The 22,070-nt window shown below is 65.1% G+C and overlaps 1 protein-coding gene across 17 annotated transcripts in view; it reads left to right on the top strand.

The window, feature by feature from the left end:
* The window catches only part of SHANK2 (SH3 and multiple ankyrin repeat domains 2), a 390,809-nt gene that overhangs the window by 345,272 nt on the left and 23,467 nt on the right, over window positions 1–22,070 (top strand). For 12 of the 17 annotated variants that reach the window (XM_089307208.1, XM_089307180.1, XM_089307158.1 and 9 more), the window contains 4 exons: window positions 18,017–18,152; window positions 18,383–18,464; window positions 18,632–18,651; window positions 19,598–19,618. In XM_089307208.1, the coding sequence (XP_089163334.1) occupies window positions 18,017–18,152; window positions 18,383–18,464; window positions 18,632–18,651; window positions 19,598–19,618 (259 nt within the window). The remainder of the gene's footprint in view (window positions 1–18,016; window positions 18,153–18,382; window positions 18,465–18,631; window positions 18,652–19,597; window positions 19,619–22,070) is intronic. The other 5 variants (XM_051839167.3, XM_051839165.3, XM_051839164.3 and 2 more) reach the window with 1 other exon arrangement.

The raw sequence follows: 22,070 nt of genomic DNA, 5'->3' as shown, positions 1-22,070 counted from the left end.
AGGGTTCACAGCAGGGCGTGGCTGTGTCCACGGGCGTCTCTGTGAGGTGCCCACGTGGCCCCCGCCGTCTGGTCCACTGGTGGTTCTTGGGTCGCAGAAGGGCCTGCAGGCCCCGCCCAGGGAGCCCGGGCCGGGTCAGGCTTCCTCCCCAAGCCCGCTCTGGAGCTGCAATTCCTGGGACGTCCTGAGCTGGGACCTCTGACCACTCTGGCCAAGCCTGGTCACCAGGGCTGACCCCGGCTTGGGGCTGTCTGAGTTCTCTCTCTGCGTCCATGAATATCTGAGCTGGGGTAGGGGGGCAGGGGCGGGCACCAAGCATGGCCCCAGCACCCCCAGCCCCAACCCAGGCCACTCTGGTGGAGGACAAAGCCCTGCCTCTCATACAACCTCACCCCCCTGGTGCCAACCCCCACTCCCTTAGGCGGTAGAGAGAAGGGCGTGGCCAAGACTCTCTTGACCCAGGATGGGGGCAGAGCATCCGGCCTCAGAGCAATGCCCCACCGCCCCCGTGCCACTGCGGTGGACACCCGAGGCCACCGGGCAGGGGCTCTTCGGCTGTTGTGCCCTTGGTGCTTGGCCACTGTCCCTGCCGCCAACCCCCACGCCTGCAGGCTTCACTGGGGACCCTGGTTCTAGACACCCATGTGGGAATCTGAGAACCTCGCCTGTCGGGTCGCATCTGTCCTGCACCCAGCCATGTAGTCTCTGGGGTCCCCAGTGAGGAAGACCCGCGGGGGCCAAGGCGGGACAGTGCCAGCGCGGATCAGAGCTGACGGCGGGTGCAGTGGCCGTCGTCACGCCGAGACCACTGTGGCTCACCAGACTGAGACCAGGTCTTGGTGGGTGGTCGCCACGGTGGTTCTGTGACTGTCATTTGCAGACGCGATTGGGGGTGTGGTCTTTGTGGTATTTCTGGAATCGTTTGGGTGGGAGACAGGGCTCCTCCGTCTTCATTGGCAAGCCTTTGTCGGCAGGAGGGCTGCACGTGGAGCGAGAATTGCACGCAGTAGGGGTCTGCCGCCCGTGTGGGGGCAGGCAGGAGGTCACCCCCAGGGGCACAGCTGTCAGGGAGACACAGGGCCAGCAGCACTGAGAGTCCCGCCTCCCAGCCCCAGGAGGAGCCCCAGCCCCCTTAGGTAGGTCACACCCCAGCCGCAGCCTGTGCCAGCCTGGAGGGTGTGCAGTTGGGCACCGGTCACCCTGTGGGCACAGCCGTGCCCTGTGCCACGTCCTGAGGCTGCTGTGGGCTCGGCCCGTGATCTGTGTGGCCTCTCAGAGCTCAGGGGACCCGAGTCCCAAAGCCCAGTTGCGGGCACAGCATTCTCTCGGGGGGCCCAGGGAGGACTTTTCCCCCAGCCCATGGCAGCCGCACTCCGTTGCTCCTGGCAATGTGGGCAGCTTCCTCCACGTGCGTCCAGGTGTCCCCTCTTATAGTAATGCCCTCGCCAGTGGCCACTGGGTTAGGGGCCCATCCCAGGCCGGGGAGACCGCATTTTCAAACAAGGCAGCCACAGGTCCGGGAGCAGCATGTGGCTGTATCTTTTGGGGAACACTTTTCACCCCATGACAGCCTGCAATGCCAGTAGCAAGGGCGTAGAGCTGGCTCCAGCTGGCCAGCTCCACAGGCCACAGCAAGCCCCGGTCCCCATCCCCAGGGACCCCAGGAGATATGAGCTTGGGATCCGAGCCCAGCAGCGGGTGAGCAGCACAGGCCCCAGGCAGGGCGGTCCTGGAAGCTAGGCCACTGCCTGGGGTGGCAGTGGTCCCAGGAGCAGTCAGCCGCGTGGTGGCCTGCGTGGGGCAGTGAGAAGCTGAATGCGCAGGCAGGCGCCCACTCCAGGTCCTGCTGAGAGCCGGGACGCCTGCCCAGGGCAGTCCGCACACAGCAGCTCCTCCGCTGGGGGTCCCGGTGGGCTCTGGGGCGTTCGGTGCAGCTGGCAGCGCGAGAGGGGACGTGTCCCATTCTCAGAGTCAATCTCCCGGTGAGCCGGTGCCGCAGGCCTCAGACGTGGGCTTGCCAGGGGTGGCGGCGGCTGCGGTTGGAGTCCGGGGGCCACGAGGAGCAGGCGCCCCTCACAGGGGCGTTGCCATGGCAGAGTCGCCATGCGGGCCAGAACCCCGTCTTCCACGTCAGAGCGGCTCCCGGGATGCCGTTTCTCTCCCAGGCGAGGCAGGAGTGGGTGATGCTGAGAGGGGCCTGCGGGCGGGTGCCGGGGCCAGGCCAGTCAGCTGGACAGGAGCGGAAGCGCTGGAAACTTTACCCAGGGAGGAAGACAGGAGGCGCAGACCTTGCTGGAGACCCGGGCTTGGTTCCGACCCCCACGGAGCAGGTGGATTCTGGCTAAGCCACGCCCGGGATTCTCGTGGAAGGAGCCGTGCTGATGAGAGGTTACCTGGGCTCGGTCATGTGGGCAAAATCAGATGCGGTCAGATATGGGGGTGGCAGACCCCCCATGGACAGGCAGAGCCCCCGGGAAATGGCACAGACCCCACCACAGCCAGGACAAAGGGGGTCTCTGCCACCATCCGTATGCAAACATCCCGGGGGTGTCCCCTCCTCGACTCCTGTGGAGGACCCGGGAGAGGAGCTGCCCCCTTGGGCTCAGCCCAGGGTAGCAGCCACCCCAGGGCCCACAGGAGCTGTTTGCTGTGACCTCACCCATACCCAGAGCCTGGCACAGAGGCCTGGTGTGCCACGCCCACAAGTCTGGGCTCCCGGTGTCTGCTCCACAGGGATCTGGGCCCGCCCCCTTGGGACAAAGGCTGTGTCCACAGATCACCTGACCATGGGGGGCCATGCTGAGTGACCCCAGGGAGGGAGCAGCGGGGCCACCCAGAGAGGAGGCCCTGGGGTCCCGGGGTCCTGGGTGGCCTTTGGCTGTGTCCACGGAGGGGCTGTGGGGGGCAGGGGCTGCTAACAGTGGCCCCACTCGGGCCTCGCTCCGTGATCCCTGCTCTTCCTGACTGCGCCTCCCCCCGTCACGGGCCCTGGGCCAGAGGCCTGGTGCGCGCCGGCTGCAGGCACCCGGGGACTCCCGTGGCTTCCTTCACCTGCCCTCTGGGGCAGTCACTGGCCAGAGTCACTCGGGGCAGCTGGAAGTCACACAGCCGAGGCCTCTTGTCACCAAGAGCCGGCCCTGCCCTGCGCACCACACAGCCCTGCCACCCTGGGAGAACCGGAGCCGGCCGCTTCTTTACTTCCGGGGTGGCAGGGCGGCTGCCACGGGCATCGCCACCGAAGCCTGCACAGAGCAGCGGAAGTTACTCTCAGAGCCCTCAGCCCTGCCAGCCGCGAGTCCGAAGGGGTCTCTCTCCCTGGGCTGAAATCCAGTGGGGGGCGGGGGCTGGACCCCGCTGGAGGCTCCAGGGCGGCACTTCCAGCCCCTTGCAGCACCAGGGGGCTGCAGGCGTCCTGTGCGTGCGGCCCCCTTGCTCCGCTCTCCACTCCCTGGGCCCCCTCCACTCCCGTGCCCCACGAGCCTCCCCTCAGGGTGAGAACTTGACTTAGTCACATTCGCAAGAACTTTTCCCAGTCTCACCCCCAGGTCTGGGAGCAGGGATGCGTCTTCCCAGGGACCACCGTGCCTGTCCTCTCCTAGTGGGCACTCTGTGGGGAGGGGTCTGTTGTGAGACCCCTGGAGTGGGCACCTAGGAGGGGGACTTAGCAACTGGGGCCAGGCCGAGGCCCAGGGAGCGCCACTGCCGCCGGCCTCACGCCTCTCCTCCGGCCCTCTCCTTGTCCACTGGCTCTTGTCCTGTCTGCCCCCACCCCCACACACAGGACACGGCCAGGCTCCTCCACACAAGGCCCCTGAGATCCCTGCAGATCCCACCTGCGTGCGTCTGGCTGCAGAGGGGGTACGCGGCCATGCCTGCTTCAGTGGGCTCCTGGGCCCACACATCCAGACCGCAGCCCTGGAATCCAGGGTTAGGGTGCCCCACAGGAGGGAAAGACAGGGTCGGCCGTGCCCGGCCCCTCGCAGGCCCAGCCCCGAGCTGCACTTCTCCCGGGGGTCGGCAGGGCCCGGCCCTCAAGGGCTGAGAAGGCGCCGCATCCACTCCGCAGTCTGCTGTGACGCCACAAGCCCGGGCACATGGTCTGCAGTACCCGCCCCTGGGCCACCCTGAGGGCACCTGTGGGCTAGAATGCAAGAGCTCACGGGGGCCACAGAGTGGGCGCAGGGGCCACAGAGTGGGCGTGGGGGCCACAGAGTGGGTGCGGGGGCCGGAGTGGGCGTGGGGGCCACAGAGTGGGTGCGGGGGCCACGGAGTGGGCGTGGGGGCCACAGGGGCCCCCGCAGTCTCGGGGCTCCCGGCGGCGGCGCGCCCGCTGCAGAGCGGCCTCTAGCCTGCAGAGCCCACACACTGACGCAGCTGCGGTTTATTTTAGCCCAGCCTCCTGCTCAGCTCAGTCCAACAGCCTGAACTTTAACAAAGCAGGAAGCACGGCGGCTTCCGGCCACGTGGGCAGCGGGGCCCCCTGGGCTGAGGCCGCCTGCAGGCGGGGGTGGGCTCCAGCCCCGGCTGAGGGGCTTCAAGTGCAGAAGGGACCCTTGGCCGTGCGGCCTCGGGAGCTGCGTGTCTGTTCTGGCCCTGGCCCCTTCCTGAGGTCCCTGGATGGCTGCCCCCATGCTCCCCCTCACCGCGGCCCAAGGCTCCCAAAGGGGGCGGTCATCTAGGGCTGTGAAGCCCTGGAGCATCTGAGCCCCACTCGCTGCTAGCACCCGGCTCTCGGCTGCCCCCTGGAGCCGGCCCTCCCACAGCCCTGCTGGGTGGCTGCCGTCCTGCCGCAGGGCTGGCCTGGGCTCCCATGGGTGGCTGCCCCCCACCCCGCAGAGCTGTGCAAGGCCGTGAATATCTGGCACAATCCTTGACCTCGGAGTTGACCTGCTAGGTTTCAGAGACGAGTGGGCAGACAGATGGACGGGCAGGCAGCAGGAGAGGTGGACAGAGGAGTGGGTGGGTGGATGGATGATGCATACTTGGGTGGGTGGGTAGATGGATGGATGGGTAAATGGACAGGTAGAAGGAGAGACGGACAGATAGCTGGGTGGACGAGTGGACGGGCAGATGCGGCCCCTGGGGGGAGGTGGGGGTGGGAGCCTTGTGTACCCGCCACGCCTGCCTTCCCGCCCTGCACCGGGTCCTCCCTCCAGCTCGGCCCTGCCCAGTGTTTCTGTCAGTGGCCCCTGTCCAGCCACCCCCCGCTTCCTGCCCTGTGCAGGGCCCAGCGCCCCTCGCCGTCTATGGCCTCACCCTGTAAAACCTGGCAGCCTGGCCTTCACGGGCGCGGTCAGCTTCATCCATGTCCTGCAGTGTGCCCTCGGTGACGTCAGGGCTGAGACTCGCACAGAATGGGAGCCCCCAGCCCGCCCCGCCCCTGTTCTCTTCATCTGAGCTCTGAGCCACAGGGGACTGTCGCTTAGGGAGACCTGTCCCCTGTGGGCGACCTGGCACCAGCCCAGCTTGGCGAGAGCACAGACGGCAGAGCCGGGTGCCGTGCGAGGCCAGGCTGGGCCCTGCAGGTGACTTCACCGGGGAGCGGTGGCGATTTCAGGACCTGCCCCCAGGGTTGTGCCAGGAAGACAGAGGAACTGGCAGAAGAATCCAGGGCGCGTGTGGGTCTCAGGGCCGGCACAATGGCAGACCAAGAGGGCGCGTGGGTGAGGAACAGGTTTGCAGGTAGAGTGAGCAGCCGCCACCCCTGGGGGCGTGCTAGCAGGTGCCCCACCTCGATCCAGAGGTCACGGAGGCCGACATAGCAAAGCTCACGGGGCCAGCGGTCGGGACGCGGCTGAAGGGCTCCCGGGATGAGGAAGTTGGGTCTGTACCCGGTGCTTCCGGTACTGGGTCCCCCTGCAGAACTCACAGCCGGCCCACCTGAGCCCTGCCTGTGGCGTGGTCTCGGTGTCCTGTGGCCGCCGCCCCCTCTGCCTCCTGCCCATGCCCATCATCCTGGAGGGAGCCTTCCCAGCACCCACAGCCCCTCCTGGTCCCCTCCGGCCCCCTCCTGGTCCCCTCCGGTCCCCTCTGGGTCCCCTCCAGCCCCCGTCTGTCCGTCTCCAGACGTCTGGACGTTTCGTGCAGTGGTCTTGGGGGCCTGGCCCCTGCCAGTCAGCAGGTTTCTGCAGGGTCTTGCATGGTAGTGGCTGTGTCCATGGTCCATTCGTCCCCATGGTGAATGACCACGCCACGTGGTACGGCTGGCCCGCGGGCGTCCCCACCTGCCAGCCGCACTCGGTCACCTCTGCCTCCTGGGCCTGTCTGGGACCCCACTGGCAGTCCTGCAGGGGAGCTGCTGGGTCCACATGGCCCCTGCCCGCCCCCAGTCAGCCCCATACAGGAGGTTAGAGGGCGAGGCTGGAGAAGAGGACGTGAGGCCACGCGGAGCTGCGCCCTGCCGGCCTGCCGCTGAGCCTGGCCCGCGCGTCCCAGGCCTGTGTCCCCATCACAGCCCAGCCCCACGTGACGCGTGGCAGCCACTCTATGGCTAGAGGCCCCGTGAGGGTGCGTCCTAGGCCCAGCCCCAGGCACAGGGGCTGCTGGCCGAGGGACCCTGGACAGACAGCCAGGGAGGACACAGCAGGTGCCACCGCTCTAACACTGCCCACGTGATGTCACACGCCCACCCTCATGGTGAGACGTGTGTGTGAGGTGAATCGTGTGAACACTTTGTGTGTGTGTGTGTGTGTGTGATGAATCACGTGTGCACGCTCGTGTGCGTGTGTGCTTCCCCTCCCTGCACCGCATGTGGAGTTCACTGGTCCCAGAGCCCCGGCCCAGATCAGAACTCCCAGGGAGGAAGCGAGGAAGCGGAGCTGGCACCTGAGCCCTGGCGCCAGGGAACTGCTCAGCACCCAGCACCCAGCACCAGGCACCTGCTGGGCCCAGGCACAGAGGGGCGGGGCCAGCCAGGGGAGCAGGACAAGGCAGCCATGGGCTGCTGCAGGCGCCGTGTGTAACCACTTCTCAAGGGGGCGTGCGCTGGAGCAGCGCCGTCACTGGGAGAGGAGCTGCGTTCCCGTTCTCTGCTCCTTCCCCTCCCGAGCTGAGGTCTGGGCAGGACAGGGCAGGCTGAGGCCTGGAGAGCTCAGTGGGCATGAGCAGGAGGCCAGCCCACCCGGTGCAGGCCCTGGAGCTGGAGCGAGTGGTCTGGATGGATCCAAGGCCCCAGGTGGCATGGGAGGGGACATGGGGACACCAGAGACCCTGAGTGGAGGAGGCAAGGCCAGGGCTGGAGTCAGGCATGAGTGGACGCCAGCTGAGCAGTGCCCACAGCCCCGTGCCGGCGCATGTTCCGTGATGGCAGGATGCCCATGTGGCGGCCACGGCACCATCTGCCCATGGGCAACCTTCCTGTACCTTCTGGGTCAGGTCCTCTGGGCACCTTTTCCAATGAGTGAGTTTGGATAACATCTCGGACACACGCGTGCTGGGAAAGCGGGCGCGTGGAGCCAGGCCTGAGGTGGGCTGGGCTCCCCGAGGTCCCGAGCGGGGACGAGCACACGGCAGCAGTGCAGCCGGGACAGCTGGACCCCGAGCTTCGAGCTGGCAGCCCCTCTCGTGGGAAGCTGTCTCACTGAGAAAACAGGGACGTCTGTGCCAATGCGTGGTTACGTGGGGAAGATAGGCGTGAGGAGGGTGTGCCCACGTGCTGCCTTCACTCAGGGAGGGAGGGTACTCGATGCACTCCGGCACACGCGTGCAGCTCTCATGTGAGTCCACTCAGACATGCACGCACACCCCACATGCACACAGGTACACACACACACACAGGGGTTTTGTTTTTTCTCAGGATTTATTTTGAAAGGCAGAGTTACAGAGAGAAAGGTCTTCTATCCACTGGTTCACTCCCCAAATGGCCAGGGAGAGGCCAGGAGCCTGAAATTCCAGGCCTGGGGTCTCCCATGTGTGTACAGGGACCCAAGGACTTGGGCCATCTTCCACGGCTTTCCCAGGCCATTGGCAGGGTGCTGGATCGGAAGTGGAGCAGCCGGGACTCGGCCCCTGCCCCTAAACGGGGTGCTGGCACCGTGGGTGGGCCTGACACCAGCCCCTCCTCATTTCTTTTCAGTGAAAGGATAATCCACCCCCAGTTTTTTCCTTTTTAATTTAATGTTTCCTGGTCAGAAGGAGGATATAAGAAGAGAAACGGACTTTCCTCTTTTGCAGATTAGATTCTGAAATGGAGTATCTCACAGACTGTAAAAGCATAATTACTCCAACATTTTCACGCTGTGATGGCCGTAACTGCAGATCAGATGAATGGCATCGCACACAGAGGTTATTTCCAGGAGTAACTCGTGTGTCGCTGTAACACGGAGCACCAGAGGCTCCGTGTGTCGGAACCAAGCCGACGCAGGCAGAGCGAGTCAGCTCCTCCGTGTTGGCCACCAGGGCCTGGGGGGGGGGGGGGGGGCTTCCAGCACGGCAGGGGGGTGCTGAGAGGCAGACACACAGCGAACGCTGCCTTCTAAGTATCCGCTGGAGCTAGCAGAGTCCCAGGGAGCCTAGAATATTCTATCACCCCAGAGCCACAAGGACAGGGCGCAGGGGCCAAGGTGCACAGTTAGACTGACCCGGGGGGCAAGCAGGGCAGGAGAAGGGACAGCAGCCAGGAGCTCCCTCTGGAGCCAGGAAGGGCAGGGCTCCCAAAGCAAAGGCCTGGTCACTCTCAGGGACACAGGAGCTCCTGGTGACCAGAACTGGGCAGAACCGAGCGACAAGGTCTGATTGCTGTGGGTTAGGACCTGCGAGGCAGGTACATCAGCCGCTGAGACAGCCGGGCGAGAAGAGGCAGCGTCCCACGGGGGAGCATTCTGCTCTCAGAGGTGGGGCCATGCGCAGTGCAGGCGAGCTGCCTGACACTGCCCTGGCCAGCCGACCATGGTGACACCGACAGCCACCAGGCCTTTGTGTGCCACCTTCCAAGATCCGCAGCCCCAGCCCTACCCTGAGGACCGTCCAGGCACCAGTGCTGCCAAGTTCCAGGGTCATCCAAGCACAGAAAGGCACTGGAGCCTCAGGTCACAGCGACAGCTGAAGGGACCTCGTATCCTCAGGGGACCTTGGGAGAGAGCAGGAGATGAGAAAACACCAGGCGGTAGCGGGGCCCGTGGGCTCCCCTCGCCACGTCTCCGTGCACTGGAAGTGCTGGAAGGTTCAAGGCCTGCCAGCAAAGGCTGGGAAGCGTGGCAGGGCCCCGGAACATCTCTAGGTCCACAACCACATTTCAAAGAACCTGGTCACACTGGCAGGAGCCAGCTCGTCATCTGAGGATGGACGGACGGCCTGTGCTCCAGGTAATGAAAGCAGAGGCGACTGCTGGGCAGGGCCTGGACCCGAGCCCCGGCTCCACTCCCAGCGCAGCCCCTGGGAGGCAGTGTTGGATCCGGGGCTGGGGGCTGTTGTGGTCATCTGGGGAGCGAGCTGCAGACAGAAGCTCACCCCACTAAGTGAATGACGGATGGACGGACAGACGGATGGACAATGGAAAGTAAATGTTTTTCTGAGGTTGAGAGGGGGAAGTTTCTCTTGAGAAGTCACTGCAGCCAGTAAGCGCAGCCACAGCTGATGTGGGCGGTCCCCCTGCCCTCCCGGGTGAAGGCGGCAGTGACCAGTCCTCAGCAGGTGCTGACTCCCCTGGGGGTCCAGCCCACGGGGAAGGGTGGGCTGACGGTGCCCAACCTGCCAGGACATGGGCATCGTGAGGGCCCTGGGGTGGGGGTGCCCAGCTCCGTCCAGTGCAGGCCCCAGTCACGGGGCTGTGATGCACTGAGCAAAACCCTAATGACCTGGCTGGGAGGGGGTGAGGGAGAGGCGGGACCTGTGGGTTGAAAAGGTTCAGAAACACCAGGCAGACGGCCCTGCTCACGACTCTGCTGTACACAACGGGAAACCTGGAAGCTAGGGGGGCCGGAGGCTCTTCTATAGGTGTTGCGATGCTGTTGTGTCCCTGGGTACTTATTCCGAGACAAGGACTCTGGTCCTCTGGTCTGGTTCACTCCAAAAATACCCACAACACCTGGGACTGGCCCAGGCACTCCATCCGGGTCTCCCACATGGGTGGCAGGGGCCCAACGACTTGAGCCGCCTCCTGCTGCCTCCCGTGGTGTGCACAGGGAGCAGAGGCAGGACTTAAACCCAAACACGCCTGATGGGGGACACAGGTGTCCTGAGCAGTATCTTAACCCACAGCACCACGCACCTGCCCAGTAGACCACTCTTTGAGCACCCACTGCTCCAGCCCCTGGCATCTGGCTTCAGAGTGAGGGCACAGCGTGGAAGCTGGGGACCAAATCCCGACAGTTACGAGGTCACCTGTGGTTTCCATTAGGGTTCACTCTGCGGCTGACAGCTGCCCACGGTTGTCAGCACCCAGAGGAGCCGTGTCCCTGCCAACAGCCCTCTGAGCTCCGCCTCTTTCTCCCTCTCCCCGTGGCCATCAGTTTGCCCTTTCTGGATTCCGTGTTGCTGGCATCACATGGTCGGAACCTCTGCGGGTTGGCTCCAGTCACTGATACCCACAGAGCTTCCTCCCTGCCCTCTATGGCTGCGTGTCTTTGTAGCATGGAGTAATTGTTCTGCGTGGGCCAGTGTGTCATGTGTGCACTGCTCTGCACGTGTGGGCCAGTGTGTCACGTGTGCATTGCGTGTGGGCGAGCCAGTGTCCACACAGCCACGTCTGCAGCACTGTTTGTGGAGCACGTGTCCTGGCAGGGGCTGCTGCTGTCCGCTTGTGGGGGTGGGGTGACCGAGGCACACTGTTGCTGGGTGTTTCGCTTTGGAGGAATCGCCCACTGCCCTCGGGCCTGGCTGCACTGTGCTGCGTCCCAACCAGAGGGCCACGTCCTACCCTGACCGTTCTCCTAGGGGCTCTGTGACCCGCTGGGGGCTCATTTTCATGAAGGGTTTCAGGCCCGTGTCCACACTCATCTCTCGGGTGGGTGGGCGGCCACTTGTGCACCCCACCTGCTGGAAAGCTGCCCCCCTCGCTGGTGCTGCCCGGGCTCCTCTGTCAGGCGTCCGGACTGTGCGGGCTCTGCTCCCGGTCCCAAGTCTGCACTTCTGCCAGCGAGCACAGGGAGTGCGAGGGCCGGCAGCGTCGGCTCCGACCGTGTCGGCCACTGGGGGTCTCTGACCCTCTCCGTGAACAAGGAGCACCTTTCGTCCGCTTTCGGAGGCCACCCGTGAGGAAGCAGCAGACGTGAGAACAGACGCAAGGACCCAGCTTGCTCGCTGTGACAGGCGCGAGCGAGACCTCGAGGCAGACCACTGGTGTCCCGGGCGCTGGGCTGCAGCCCCGCCCCAGTGCACTGCAGGTCACTGTGGCAACACTGGCGTTCGTGGCAGTGTGGTCTGTGCTGCCCAGCATGGGACAGGCGACACCTTGCCCCCCAGCCTTGGAAAGTGTGGGAGAACACGTGCCGGCTTTGCATGCCGTGGACCTGTCACTGGCATTTTGTTCCGCTCAAGCTCACTGGTGTCACCATTGCTCTCCTCCACCCACCCTGGGGTGCCATGCACAGGCTAACGTGGTGCTGGTGGGGCCTGCAGCTGTCACATGTGCCCGCACACCAGGTGTTGTGGGCAGAAACCCAGTGTGGGCAGTGATCTGCAGTTACTTTGCCCTGTGTTAGCTGGCGCCATCCCCAGGACAGCCAGGACTGGGGTGGGTGTACCCCTTCCGGGTCCTGCGCCCTCCTGCCTGGGTGTGAGTCTGTCCTGTCTGCCACTCAGGCCCGGGCAGCCCCGCACAGGTGCCCAGTCCCGCAGGTGGAGTCTTCAGCATCTCCCATGACGCATCTCCTGTCTCCCGAAAGTCCTCCAGTGTGTAGTAAACAGGATTCACTTGAGAGAGAGAGAGAGGGAGGGAGGGAGGGAGGGAGGGAGGGGGGGAGGGAGGGAGAGAGAGAGAGAGAGAGAGAGAGAGAGAGAGGGAGGGAGGGAGAGAGGGAGGGAGGGAGAGAGGGAGAGAGAGGGAGAGAGAGGGAGAGAGAGACAGAGAGAAACAGATGAATGAATGAATCCTCCATCGCTGGTTTCCTCCCAGACAGCCGCAGTGGCCGGGGCTGGCCCAGCCTGAGGCCGGGACCTGGGGCTCCAGCAGGGTCTCCCAGAAGCAGAGCAGCTGGGACTGGCGCACCTGCTCCACCAAGGGCTGGTGCCGTCACCGGGGGCGCTTAGCCAGGACGCCAGCCCCTCCGGCGCACAGATACTGTCTGTCTGTCTAATTCCTTTCGTTGCCGAGTCCGCGTCTTTGACTCTCGAGTGCTCCTTCCTCTACCTGACTGCTCGGGTAGCTTTCAATTCCTTCTGACGCTTCTGCACCCCGAGTTCGTCAGTGAGTTGGACTTGTCCTATTGCGCTCCTTTGCTAAGCGTTCTGGTGATTTGTGACTGCAAACTCCCCTCGAGCCTGCCGCGGCAGTCAGCGGTCAGTTCTGGGCCTCGAAAGGCAGCCACGTTCACCCCGCATGCTCGGGCACCACCATCAGCCCGGGGCTTCGGGGACGTCCGTACCCAGGACACGGAGCCTCTTCTCTCTGCTCTTTTCTGGGGAGGCCCCCTCCCTCTGGCGGCCAGAGCTGCAGGTGCCTGCTGTCCTTCCGTGAACCAAAGCTTCCGATCCTCCAACTTCCAATTCGGCCTTTTTGCTCACCCTCCGAAACCTTCAGAAAATTGCTTTGGTTTGGATGTGGGTGGGGCTGTATTTTACCAGTCTCTCCAGCTGTCGCCCACGGAAGAGTCAGGCAGTTGTCTTACCTTACCTCCAACCTGACCGTACACCAGGGAAAGCAGCAGTGAAGCTGCAGACCAAGCCGCTTCCAGGTAGGCAGGGGAGGGGAGGGGCAGGACGGCGGCCAGCGCCAAGCCTGCTGCTGGGAAGTGACCGCAGAGCGGAGCTTTGGGCTGAAGCAGTGCACTTCTGGGCCTGGGGAGACCCAGCACAGGGGTGGAGTCCTGAGGTGCCTGCAGGGGCAGCCCGGACCCCGGCGTCCCTGGGAGACCAGGTGGAGAAGGCGAGCTGAGAAGCCCGTGTGTTAGCAGGTGTTGGGAGAATGACACAATTAGGGAAGTATTTGGGTCTGAGTTACTGCTAAGTACACAAGCAATAAAAACAGAGCTGTTCTGCCCAGGAAGACCATGGCGAGCAGGGCACAGCAGCCGTCGGCGCCCGGGCCTGACGTACATCTTGCTCCTGGCAGGGGTGGGGGGGGTAAAGGGGAGGGGCTAAGTGCCCTTGTCCTGCCATGCACATTTGGCACTGTCTGGAAACATCCCTGGGTGTCCCATCTGGGGGCAGGGGCTGCGGTGGGCATCTGAGCGGTAGGATTTCAGGGACAGTGCCCACCGACGACGAGAACTAGGAGGCCCGGAAGCGCAGGGAGCACTGTGTTAGCAGACAGTAAGCGTGAGCACCGAGTGGCACCAGTGGATGGGGCAACACAGAGGCGGGGCTCCATCCTGACGAACTCATGGACGTCGTCACGTACGACTGCGACACGTCAGAGTTCCCACCTCGCTGTGGCCTGGTGCCAGGCCTTGGTTCTTGCCAGCACCTGACTGTGGCTCCCTCCCCGTGTCAGGTGACACAGGGAGTGGCATGTCACTCTGCCGCGTGCCCGACTGCAGCTGTGGGTTGTGAAGTTCCCCTGCTCCGAGGCCTCTACTCCCCAGGGTCAGGGGACGCACACACACCCCTGTGCAGCATGCTGGGACTGCAGGCCAGGTTTCCTGCGGGACGCCAGCCCCTCGCCTGCTCCCAGGTCTGCGTGGAGGCCAGGGGTTGGAGACACTACAGCCAGCTGTTCCGCCATCCCTGCTGCATGTGGAAGGTGCCTGTCGCCAGCTCAGCTCCTCTGGTGGTGGGGGGGGGGTGGGGGTGGTGGTCCCTGCAGGCATCGGGCTCACTCAGCTGGCATCACCTCCCGGTGTTGAGAGCTCTCCTGCACACCCGCTGCTAAGCCACAAACGCCCAAGGCCCCACAGCCCCTGGCTCTGCCCTGGCATAGGGCAGTGAGGGTGGGAGGGGGGTCAGGGCACCTCCATGCCACCTCACGTGGCCTCTGGTGGGCAGCTTGAGAAGCCTTTCCCGTGTCCAGGAAGGGGCCCAGGGAAGGGAGGCCATGGGGAGTGCAGGCTCGGGTCCTCTCTGGGCCTCGACTAGGCCCAAGGTGGGAGAAGACGGGGGCAGCTCCAGAGCCCTCATTCCTGATGCGACCTGTCCCAGAGCCTCACAGGCCACCTGCAGCCACCCTCCACACACTTCCCCGGACACCCCACGACCAGCCCCAGCCCTAGGGGTGAGGGAGCAGCGACAGAGCCCTTGGGGGCTATGGTGGCCCCAGCAGCCACACACACACACACACACACACCCCACCTGGAGCTGCGATGTTCATGCAGAGGCTGGGACTGTGGCACAGCCAACTCATCCCAAGTCCCATCTCACTTCGTCCCGGCTGCTCCAACAGAAACCACAGAGCCGAGGGTTCAATGAGACCCAGGCTCCGGTCAGCTTCTGGTTGGCAGCCAGCTGCATCCTGCGTGGACCTCCGTTCCCAGGGCTCCTATGCAGGCCCGGCTCCTAGCACCATCATGGCGGGGGTGGGGGTGGGGGTGGGGGGCACTGTGGGGGGGCGCCGCAGGCCAAGGTGGTGGCTGGCAAGGTGCAGGCACATGGCTGGGTGTGAAGACACGGGAACCCCCACAGCAGGAGTCCAACAGTCTGAGACCCGGGAGTGCACTGGGTGGTGATCCTGAGGCTGTGTGTGTCCACAGTCACCCTCTGTGAGACACCTGTGGTGCTGGGGCAGCCGTGCAGGCGAGCCCACCCCCGCTCAGCCCCGCACACTCTCCTCCCAGTGCAGTCGCACCCTGAGCTCTAGGGCTGCGACAGTGCAGGGGCCTGGGCGGCGTAGCGCCATCTCTGACAGTGTCCAGGGCAGACATGATGTGTCAGCGGCGCACGGCGCAGGCTCCGGCCAGGCCCCAGGACTTGCTCTGATGGGCCCTGCGGTCAGTTACACACCCAGGGGATCAGTGGTCCACTCTAGAAAGAGCCACACGGGCAGTGGCCGGGATGGACTCTGCACTTGGCTGAGGCGGACCTGGCCAGCGTACGGTGTCGTGGTGTGCTCGCGTGTGCAGGCCTGAGGTCTGTCCCTCAGGCAGGAGATTTAGGGGCCCCTCCAGACCTCACATCCGTGTGTGCGGTGCACACGTGTGGTCCACAGATCCTGAAGAATGGTGACCAGCAGGGTGACCAGCCCCTCAGGCGGCGGCAGGTCCCCTGCCCGTTGCAGCACAGACTGGGCACAACGTTTCCCTCTCCTGGTTCAGGTGCACATGGTCCTAAAAGCTCAGACTACACGGGGTTCACCAGACTCCCCTGCCATTTCCCAAATGTCCCCAGATGAGTTTGAGAGCAGCACTGCACACAGTTCAGTCTGCCCCTCTCCCAGATTCCAAAACCAGCGACACCAGAGGCGGTGACCAGTCTCCGGAGCCTCAGAGCCAGGGAGGTGACACGGCCCCAGCACACAGCAGGAGGGGCTGCTTGGCTCCCAGCCAGCACCACCACACGGGAGTGGGAGGTCCAGCTTGCACTAGAAGCTCAAACTTAAGTGATGGAAGCCCCACGCAGGCAGGAGCTGGCCCTCGGCAACCCTGGACCTGCTCAGATGGAGCCCAAGCGGAACATTCTGGGATGGGGTTGGTGCTCCCCACGGTGGGCAGGCTGCACACGTGGTGTCCTGAGAAGGCCCCGCTGACCAGGCAGGCCTCTGCCCGCGAGCAACAGAGCTGGGACCCCACAGAGCTCGACTCGGCAGGGGCACTGGGCAATGCCTGGGCGCCAGGGACTCCCAATGCCATCTGTGCCGGGGAGGACGACATGGATGAGCCACTGGGCTTGGCACACGGCAGGACTCATCCAAGGCTGCCATGAGCGTGATGGACATCGAGGGACATTCACGACCCTGAGGACCCGGGCCAAACCCTGGGGGTCAGAGAATCGGAGGCCCAGGAAACGTGACTGCAAGCCCGGCTCCAGGCCAGCCCCTCGGGCCTCTTTGTCACCTGGCTTTCACGGAAGGCTGAGTGGCCCTGCTCTGGCCGCACACTCACGTGCAGTCCTGCACTGGCCTCCAGCTGCTGGGCGCAGTGCCCACAAGGAGGTCATGGGATGGACTCGCCTGTGGGAGCTGGGCTGGGAACAGAGCTTCTGCAGAAAGGATGGTGCCCCTCTCGAGAGCCAGCCTGGCCCTGGCAGGGCACCATGGGCAGGGCCGGGGCCACGTGGAACTGTGGACGTGGCACTGGGAAGTGAGCCCAGGTGACAGCTACAGAGCACAGTGGGCGGTGTCGGGGTCGTGTAGACCTCTCTACAAGGCTCCTACACGGCTCCTCTAGGCTCGAACTCACCATCAGCAACTAAAGCCCACCCCGCTTCCCCCAGAGGACACAGTGCCTGCCTGGGACACTTCAGGGGCAAAGGGCTCCGGCCTGGCACTCCCCAGGCACAGGGCAAACCTCTGTTCCCCCCATGGACAGACCCAGCCAGGCTACGGGGGGACAATGTCCAGCAAACAGGAACACACAGACCCAGGTTCTGGAGGATGAAGGCTCCAGCCCTTGGGCCCAAGGCTGTAAGGGCTGGAGGGCCTACAGAGGCAGTCCAAGGCCCAGCCCCTAGCCTCCCTCCTTGCTGCCAGAGCCCAGCTGCTCCAGTGACCAGCCCACACCGGCCACGTAGTCTGCACAGCACACCCCTAGCGAGTGGCATCACTGGGGAGCCCAGTCAACGCCAGGCCCGTGCGCTGTCCCCAGCCTCACACAGGGCAGCTCTATTCCACACGCCACCCGGCCACGCTGTGTCCTGGCAGCACGCCCTCTCTCACAAGCTTCCCGCACCTGCAGTGGCACCCGCAGTCCCAGCTGCTCAGGTCAGAAGCGAGTGCTGGCACCCCATTCCTGCCTTCCCTCCACCCCACGGGAGCCATCAGTGGGTCCTGTCCCCCCCGGCCCGTGCCTTCACGCTGCAACCTGGTCTCATAACCATCATCCCCACCACTGCCTGTCCCCAGCCACGCCCCTGGCTCCCCAATCCCACAGCCCACCACCCCCAGCCCCACGAGAAATGCAAGCTCTGGGAGATGGGCAGCCTCAGCGCTGAGGACAGAAACACGACATTGGTGGGGGAAGTTGGGGGGACAAAGGCTGAACCGCACCCCGTCACGGTTCTCTGGGGCTACTGGAGGGGAGATAGCCCACTGCCCGAGGCCCAGTGACACCGTGTGTCGGTCCGCGACAGCTCACCAGAGTACGGATTCCAGAGGCAGCAGCCTGGCCCCAGGGAGGCAGCTATAGGAGGGCACGGGGGCATCAGCTGTTGACAGCAGGTGCGGGAAGCAGCCTTGGCTTTGCCAGCGGGGGGTGCGCCTGGGCACAGGTGTGCACCACCACTGCAGCTGGGGGCGGGGTGTCCACTGGGCGAAGCAACGCAGCCAAGGCTCTGGCGCTGGAAGCCCCGCCCCGCACTGTGCATTCACGCATATTTCTGTGCCAGGCTAGCCAGGGGAGGGAGCAGGTTCCTGAAGGAGCCAAGAGCCCTCGAGCACTGAGGCGGTGCCTGTGTCTCAGAGGTGCCAGGAGCTCAGGCCTCCGGCAGAGGCGGGGGCCTGGGGGAGGGGCGCCTAAGTGCACGCACGTTCCCAAGACTCCCGGGAGAGAGATTCAGCGCCGGCTTCCTCTTCCTGCGAGAATGCAGGGCAGGAGCCTGCAGCACGTGGCTGGTAGCTGAGAAGCGCTCGGCCCGCCCAGGTTAGAGGCCAGCGTGTCCACCGGCCGGTCAGGTGGCCAGTGACGGGCTGCAGGAACCCCAGCCTCCCTAGCACAGCTAAGGGACCCCCACAGCCCATGGGACAGGAATCTGGTTCCCCCAAAGCACCTCCGCCTCCAGACGCTCCCTCCCACCCAGGCCAGCCCCTGGTCACGGACGCCCTGTGTCCCCACAGGTCAACAGTGAGAATGTCGTCAAGGTTGGCCACAGGCAGGTAGTGAACATGATCCGTCAAGGAGGGAACCACCTGGTCCTCAAGGTGGTCACAGTGACCAGGAGCCTGGACCCCGACGACACGGCCAGGAAGAAAGGTGTGGAGCGGGTGGGGTGGGGTGAGGGTGGGGGCAGGGGGTGGGGGGTGGGGGCCCCAGCACGGGGCCAGGCCGGCATTTGTCACCTGGGCCTCTGTCGGCAGGGGCCCTGGGTCCTGGGGAGGCTGCAGTAGGCCGGAGGCGCCCCTGCTCCCGGGGCTGTGCCATCTGGAAGCCCAGGGCGGGTGGGCTTCAGAGCTGGCTGACGCCCTTCCCGGTCTGCCCCGCAGCTCCCCCCCCTCCAAAGCGAGCCCCGACCACGGCCCTCACCCTGCGCTCCAAGTCCATGACCTCGGAGCTGGAGGAGCTCGGTAAGCATCACCCATCTCACCCGCCCCCACCCACGTGTCCCCTGAATGCCGGAGCCCCCTCCCTGGCCCTGCATGGTGGGAGACTCCCATGCCGACGCCTCCATCGCGAGCCCTGGGGTGCCAAGTCCTTTCTGTGTATCTAATACTGTTTTGTTTTGCATTTTTGGGCCTCTCACTAGTGGATAAAGGTAAGCCGCCCCCACAGGGCCCCGCGGCAGCTCCCCCGCTGTCTAGGGTGCTCCCGCTGACTGCCTCGGGGCCGCCGCCTCCACGGCGGTCGGCTTGCACCTGTGTGGTCTGTGTATCGGGTTCAGGGGTCCCCAGCACCCTCTTAAAAGGTCAGTGAGGAACACTCAGGCTGGCCGAGCCAGTCCTGTAGCTGGGGAAGAGGTGACATGGGTGTGGCCTAGGAGCCCGGGTCGCAGATGGCGCTGAGCGGCCAGGAGGGCTGGCGAGCGTAGTCACCAACACAGGAGCGAGCGGCCCGCGGGCCCCACTGGTCACACCCGGCTGCCCCGGGGAGGAACACACAGGCTGCCCCTGCTCCCGGCCCCCGGCCCCGAGGCTGAACCACCCGTCACAGAGGCCTGGGCCAGGAGTCGGTGTTCAGCGTGAGCCTGGGTCTTCTGCGTGAGGACAGTCCTGTGCCCACAGCCAGGAGTGTCCTCGGGTCTCCTTCCACCCTGCCCTGCCCAAACGTGACCAGCGGGAGACCTGTCCCCCCTTCCCCATGCCCCATGCCTGCGGGCAAGCAGGGACCGTGAATCGCCACACATTCTCTCCAACGAGGCAGCCGGCACCAGGCTGCCCGGGCGCTGGGAGAGGGACCAGAGGAGTGAGCGGCAGCCAGGCAGGCGCACCGAGCCCTCGGCGTCCTGCAGCCCCTGTGGAACTGGCTTCCTACTCTGCAGGGTGCTGGGGCTGCTGGCTGAGGAGAGCCCCGTGGCCCGGAAGTGGTCCCCCGCGGGGCAGACAGGAAGCAGCAGCCCAGGCACCAGGGCTGGGGGACCCCTCCTAAGCCCCACTCCTGGGTCTGGACCCGTCTGTAAGGCCACCCCGAGCTGAGCGAGGCCCCAGAGGCGGCTGTGGGGCCCCCGCCTCCAGTGGCTCACAGCTCCCCTTTCTGTTTGCAAGCCTCGGTCCGGAAGAAGAAGGGTAAGGGAAGCCGAGTGTCTCCGGTCCCCTTGCCCATCACACCCTGGTGGAAAAGAAACCCCTGTGACCGTCCCGTGATGTCCAGAACGTGCTGTGAGCCTGTGTTGTCTTCTCCCTGTTCCAGGTTCTGCCCGAGGGCCCTGCCCTGGGACAGGCCCAGCTCAGTCTGTCCCGTCTGCCTGGCGTCTCCTGTGTGTGTCTGTTTCTCCCCTGAGCTGTGTTCACATGGTCATGGCCGTTCGGCCCCCCAGGACCCCTGCGTGGCCATGGCTGGGCCTACCTCCGCTAGGCGAGGGCCCAGCTGTCTCTGAGGTCCCGTGAGGGCCTGAGTCCTGTGGAGCCACCTGGCTGGGGGTGCAAGCAGTGGAGCCCTGGCCGCACCCCTGGCCTGTGATCCCCTCTGCAGGCCCAGAACTTTAAGGGGGCCGCTGCTGGGAGGTGGGAGGGGGTGTCCTCGTGGCTGGGCTGCTCCTTCAGGGGCAGCATCCACATCTCGGGCTCAATGGCTGGGGGAGGCAGCCACCTCAGTAACACAGAGAGCACTCAAACCACTCCCCTCCCAGCAGGGAGGGGCCCCCGAACTCTAAGCCCTGGAAGAGGGGCAGGTGCTGGAGACCAGCAGAGGTACCACCGCCTCCCAGCCGCCCCGTGGACCGAGCCCCATGTGGTGGACGGGGCAGAGGCCCAGGAACAGAACGCCCCCCCCGCTCCCTGAGGGCTGCATTTCTACAGGAAGCAGGCCCCTCTCCTCTTCACACCGCCCTAAATCTCCGCGGTCAACAGGTGCCTGGTGGGCACCTGCCCGGTGTCCCTCTCAGACTGACAGATGACAGACGCCTTGGCATGTGTGGCCAGGGTCAGGCCCAGAGCAGACAGCAGGACGGGAGGGTGGGGAGCCACCCCTCATTTGCACAGCTGGCGCTGGCTGCAAATCAGATTGAATGCCCGCTGCACCCCTAGTGAGGGGGGGAGGCGGGGCTGTGGGCAGAGAATTCCAGAGGAGGAGCCAGCAGGGAGACTTCTGCCAGCTCAGTCTCAGCTCCCCGCCCAGCCAGGGGCGCTGTGGTCCCCGCCTGTCGGCTGGGCGCATCACTGGGGACTATACCTGTTGCATGCTTGGCACACGGCAGGTGCACAGTGAAGGCTCGGCCTCCAGTCTGAGGGAGAGGCCTGGCCTGACCCCGGGACAAGCACCCCCACTGCAGACAGAGCAGGCCTCCACAGTCGTCCCCAAGTTCTCATCCACCCAGAAGCTGTCGAGGACTGGGGACAGTCATTGATGAGGTCATGATGAGGTCACGTGACGAGGGTTACAGGAGGAGGAGGAGGAACAAGCCAAGGAGCATGGCCATGTGGCAGCCAGCAGGGGCCCTGCCCACACCCGGATCTGCCTGCCATGCGCCCCAGAATGCTGGAAGGGTGCGCTTGCTGCTTTATGCCCCCGGGGACCACACACAGCAGCATAGCCCTAAGTCCTCACTGCCCGGCCAGCGACACCAAGTTTTCACCCACAGAGCCTGACCAGGCGCCTGTCCCAGGGGAGGAGATGGCTGGCCTGGGAGGAAGACGACAAATGGGGCGGGTGTCTGTCCCAGGCCCACAGAGGGGAGCCTGGCCTCCAATCCTGCTGGCGCCTCTGGCTGCACCCTCAGGCCCCACCCTTGGGAATAGGTGAGCCATCAACAGAGGTCCAGGCCACGTTCCCCACTCCTGCTGACCTCTGGGAAGACGCCATCATGTGGGGGGCCGGGGCCCCCTGGAGGCACAGCCCCCGGGGCCTGGGTTCGCAGAGTGCGGAGCAGCGGCCGACGACCGGGGCTCCTGACCCGTGCGGGTGACAGGAAGCACTTCACTGCTCTAGGTTTGAGAAGCTCAAGTGCAGCCTCACCAGCCCCTCCCCATCATCTGGCGGGGGAGCTCCCCCAAGGAGGACCTGGCGGGCCGTGGGCCAGCTGCGTCAGCACCTCACACGTGGCCACAGGCAAGCAAGTCACAGCAGGCTGGAGCTGGACTCGCTGCCGTGGGCTCCTGCCGTCTACCTGGAGAACCAAGAGCGCCAGCCAGCGGGCTCCCTGGCGGCCATCGGTGCCCGTGTCACCCTGGACCTCCTTCCCTGGCCTTGGGCTTTGGACTTGGAGCAGTGCCGTCCCAGCAAACCCACCGCGTCCAGCTCAGTGAGCCCGAGGAGCACCGAGGAGCACCGAGGGGCGCGCCGGTCCCTCTGGGAGGAAGACGGAGCTCACAGCTCTCTGCTCCCGCTGGCGGCTGGGGGCTGGGCCCGGCTGCAGCCCTGGGAAGCGTGGCCCCCACAACCTCCGCGTGCTCTCCGTGTACCCATGCCAAGAAGCTGGCAACACGCTGGGCTTCCAAGCACGGGGGTGGGCCCAGGGAATGAAGCCTGAGGCCCCTGCCAGCACGTTGACCGGCGTCCCCACCGAGTTGGTTGTTAAGG

The sequence above is a fragment of the Oryctolagus cuniculus genome, chromosome 1 (genome assembly GCF_051225735.1).
Source record: "Oryctolagus cuniculus isolate XC-2025 breed Fujian yellow rabbit chromosome 1, ASM5122573v1, whole genome shotgun sequence".
Classification (NCBI taxonomy): Eukaryota; Metazoa; Chordata; class Mammalia; order Lagomorpha; family Leporidae; genus Oryctolagus; species Oryctolagus cuniculus.
This window is presented reverse-complemented; position numbering and strand designations above follow the sequence as displayed.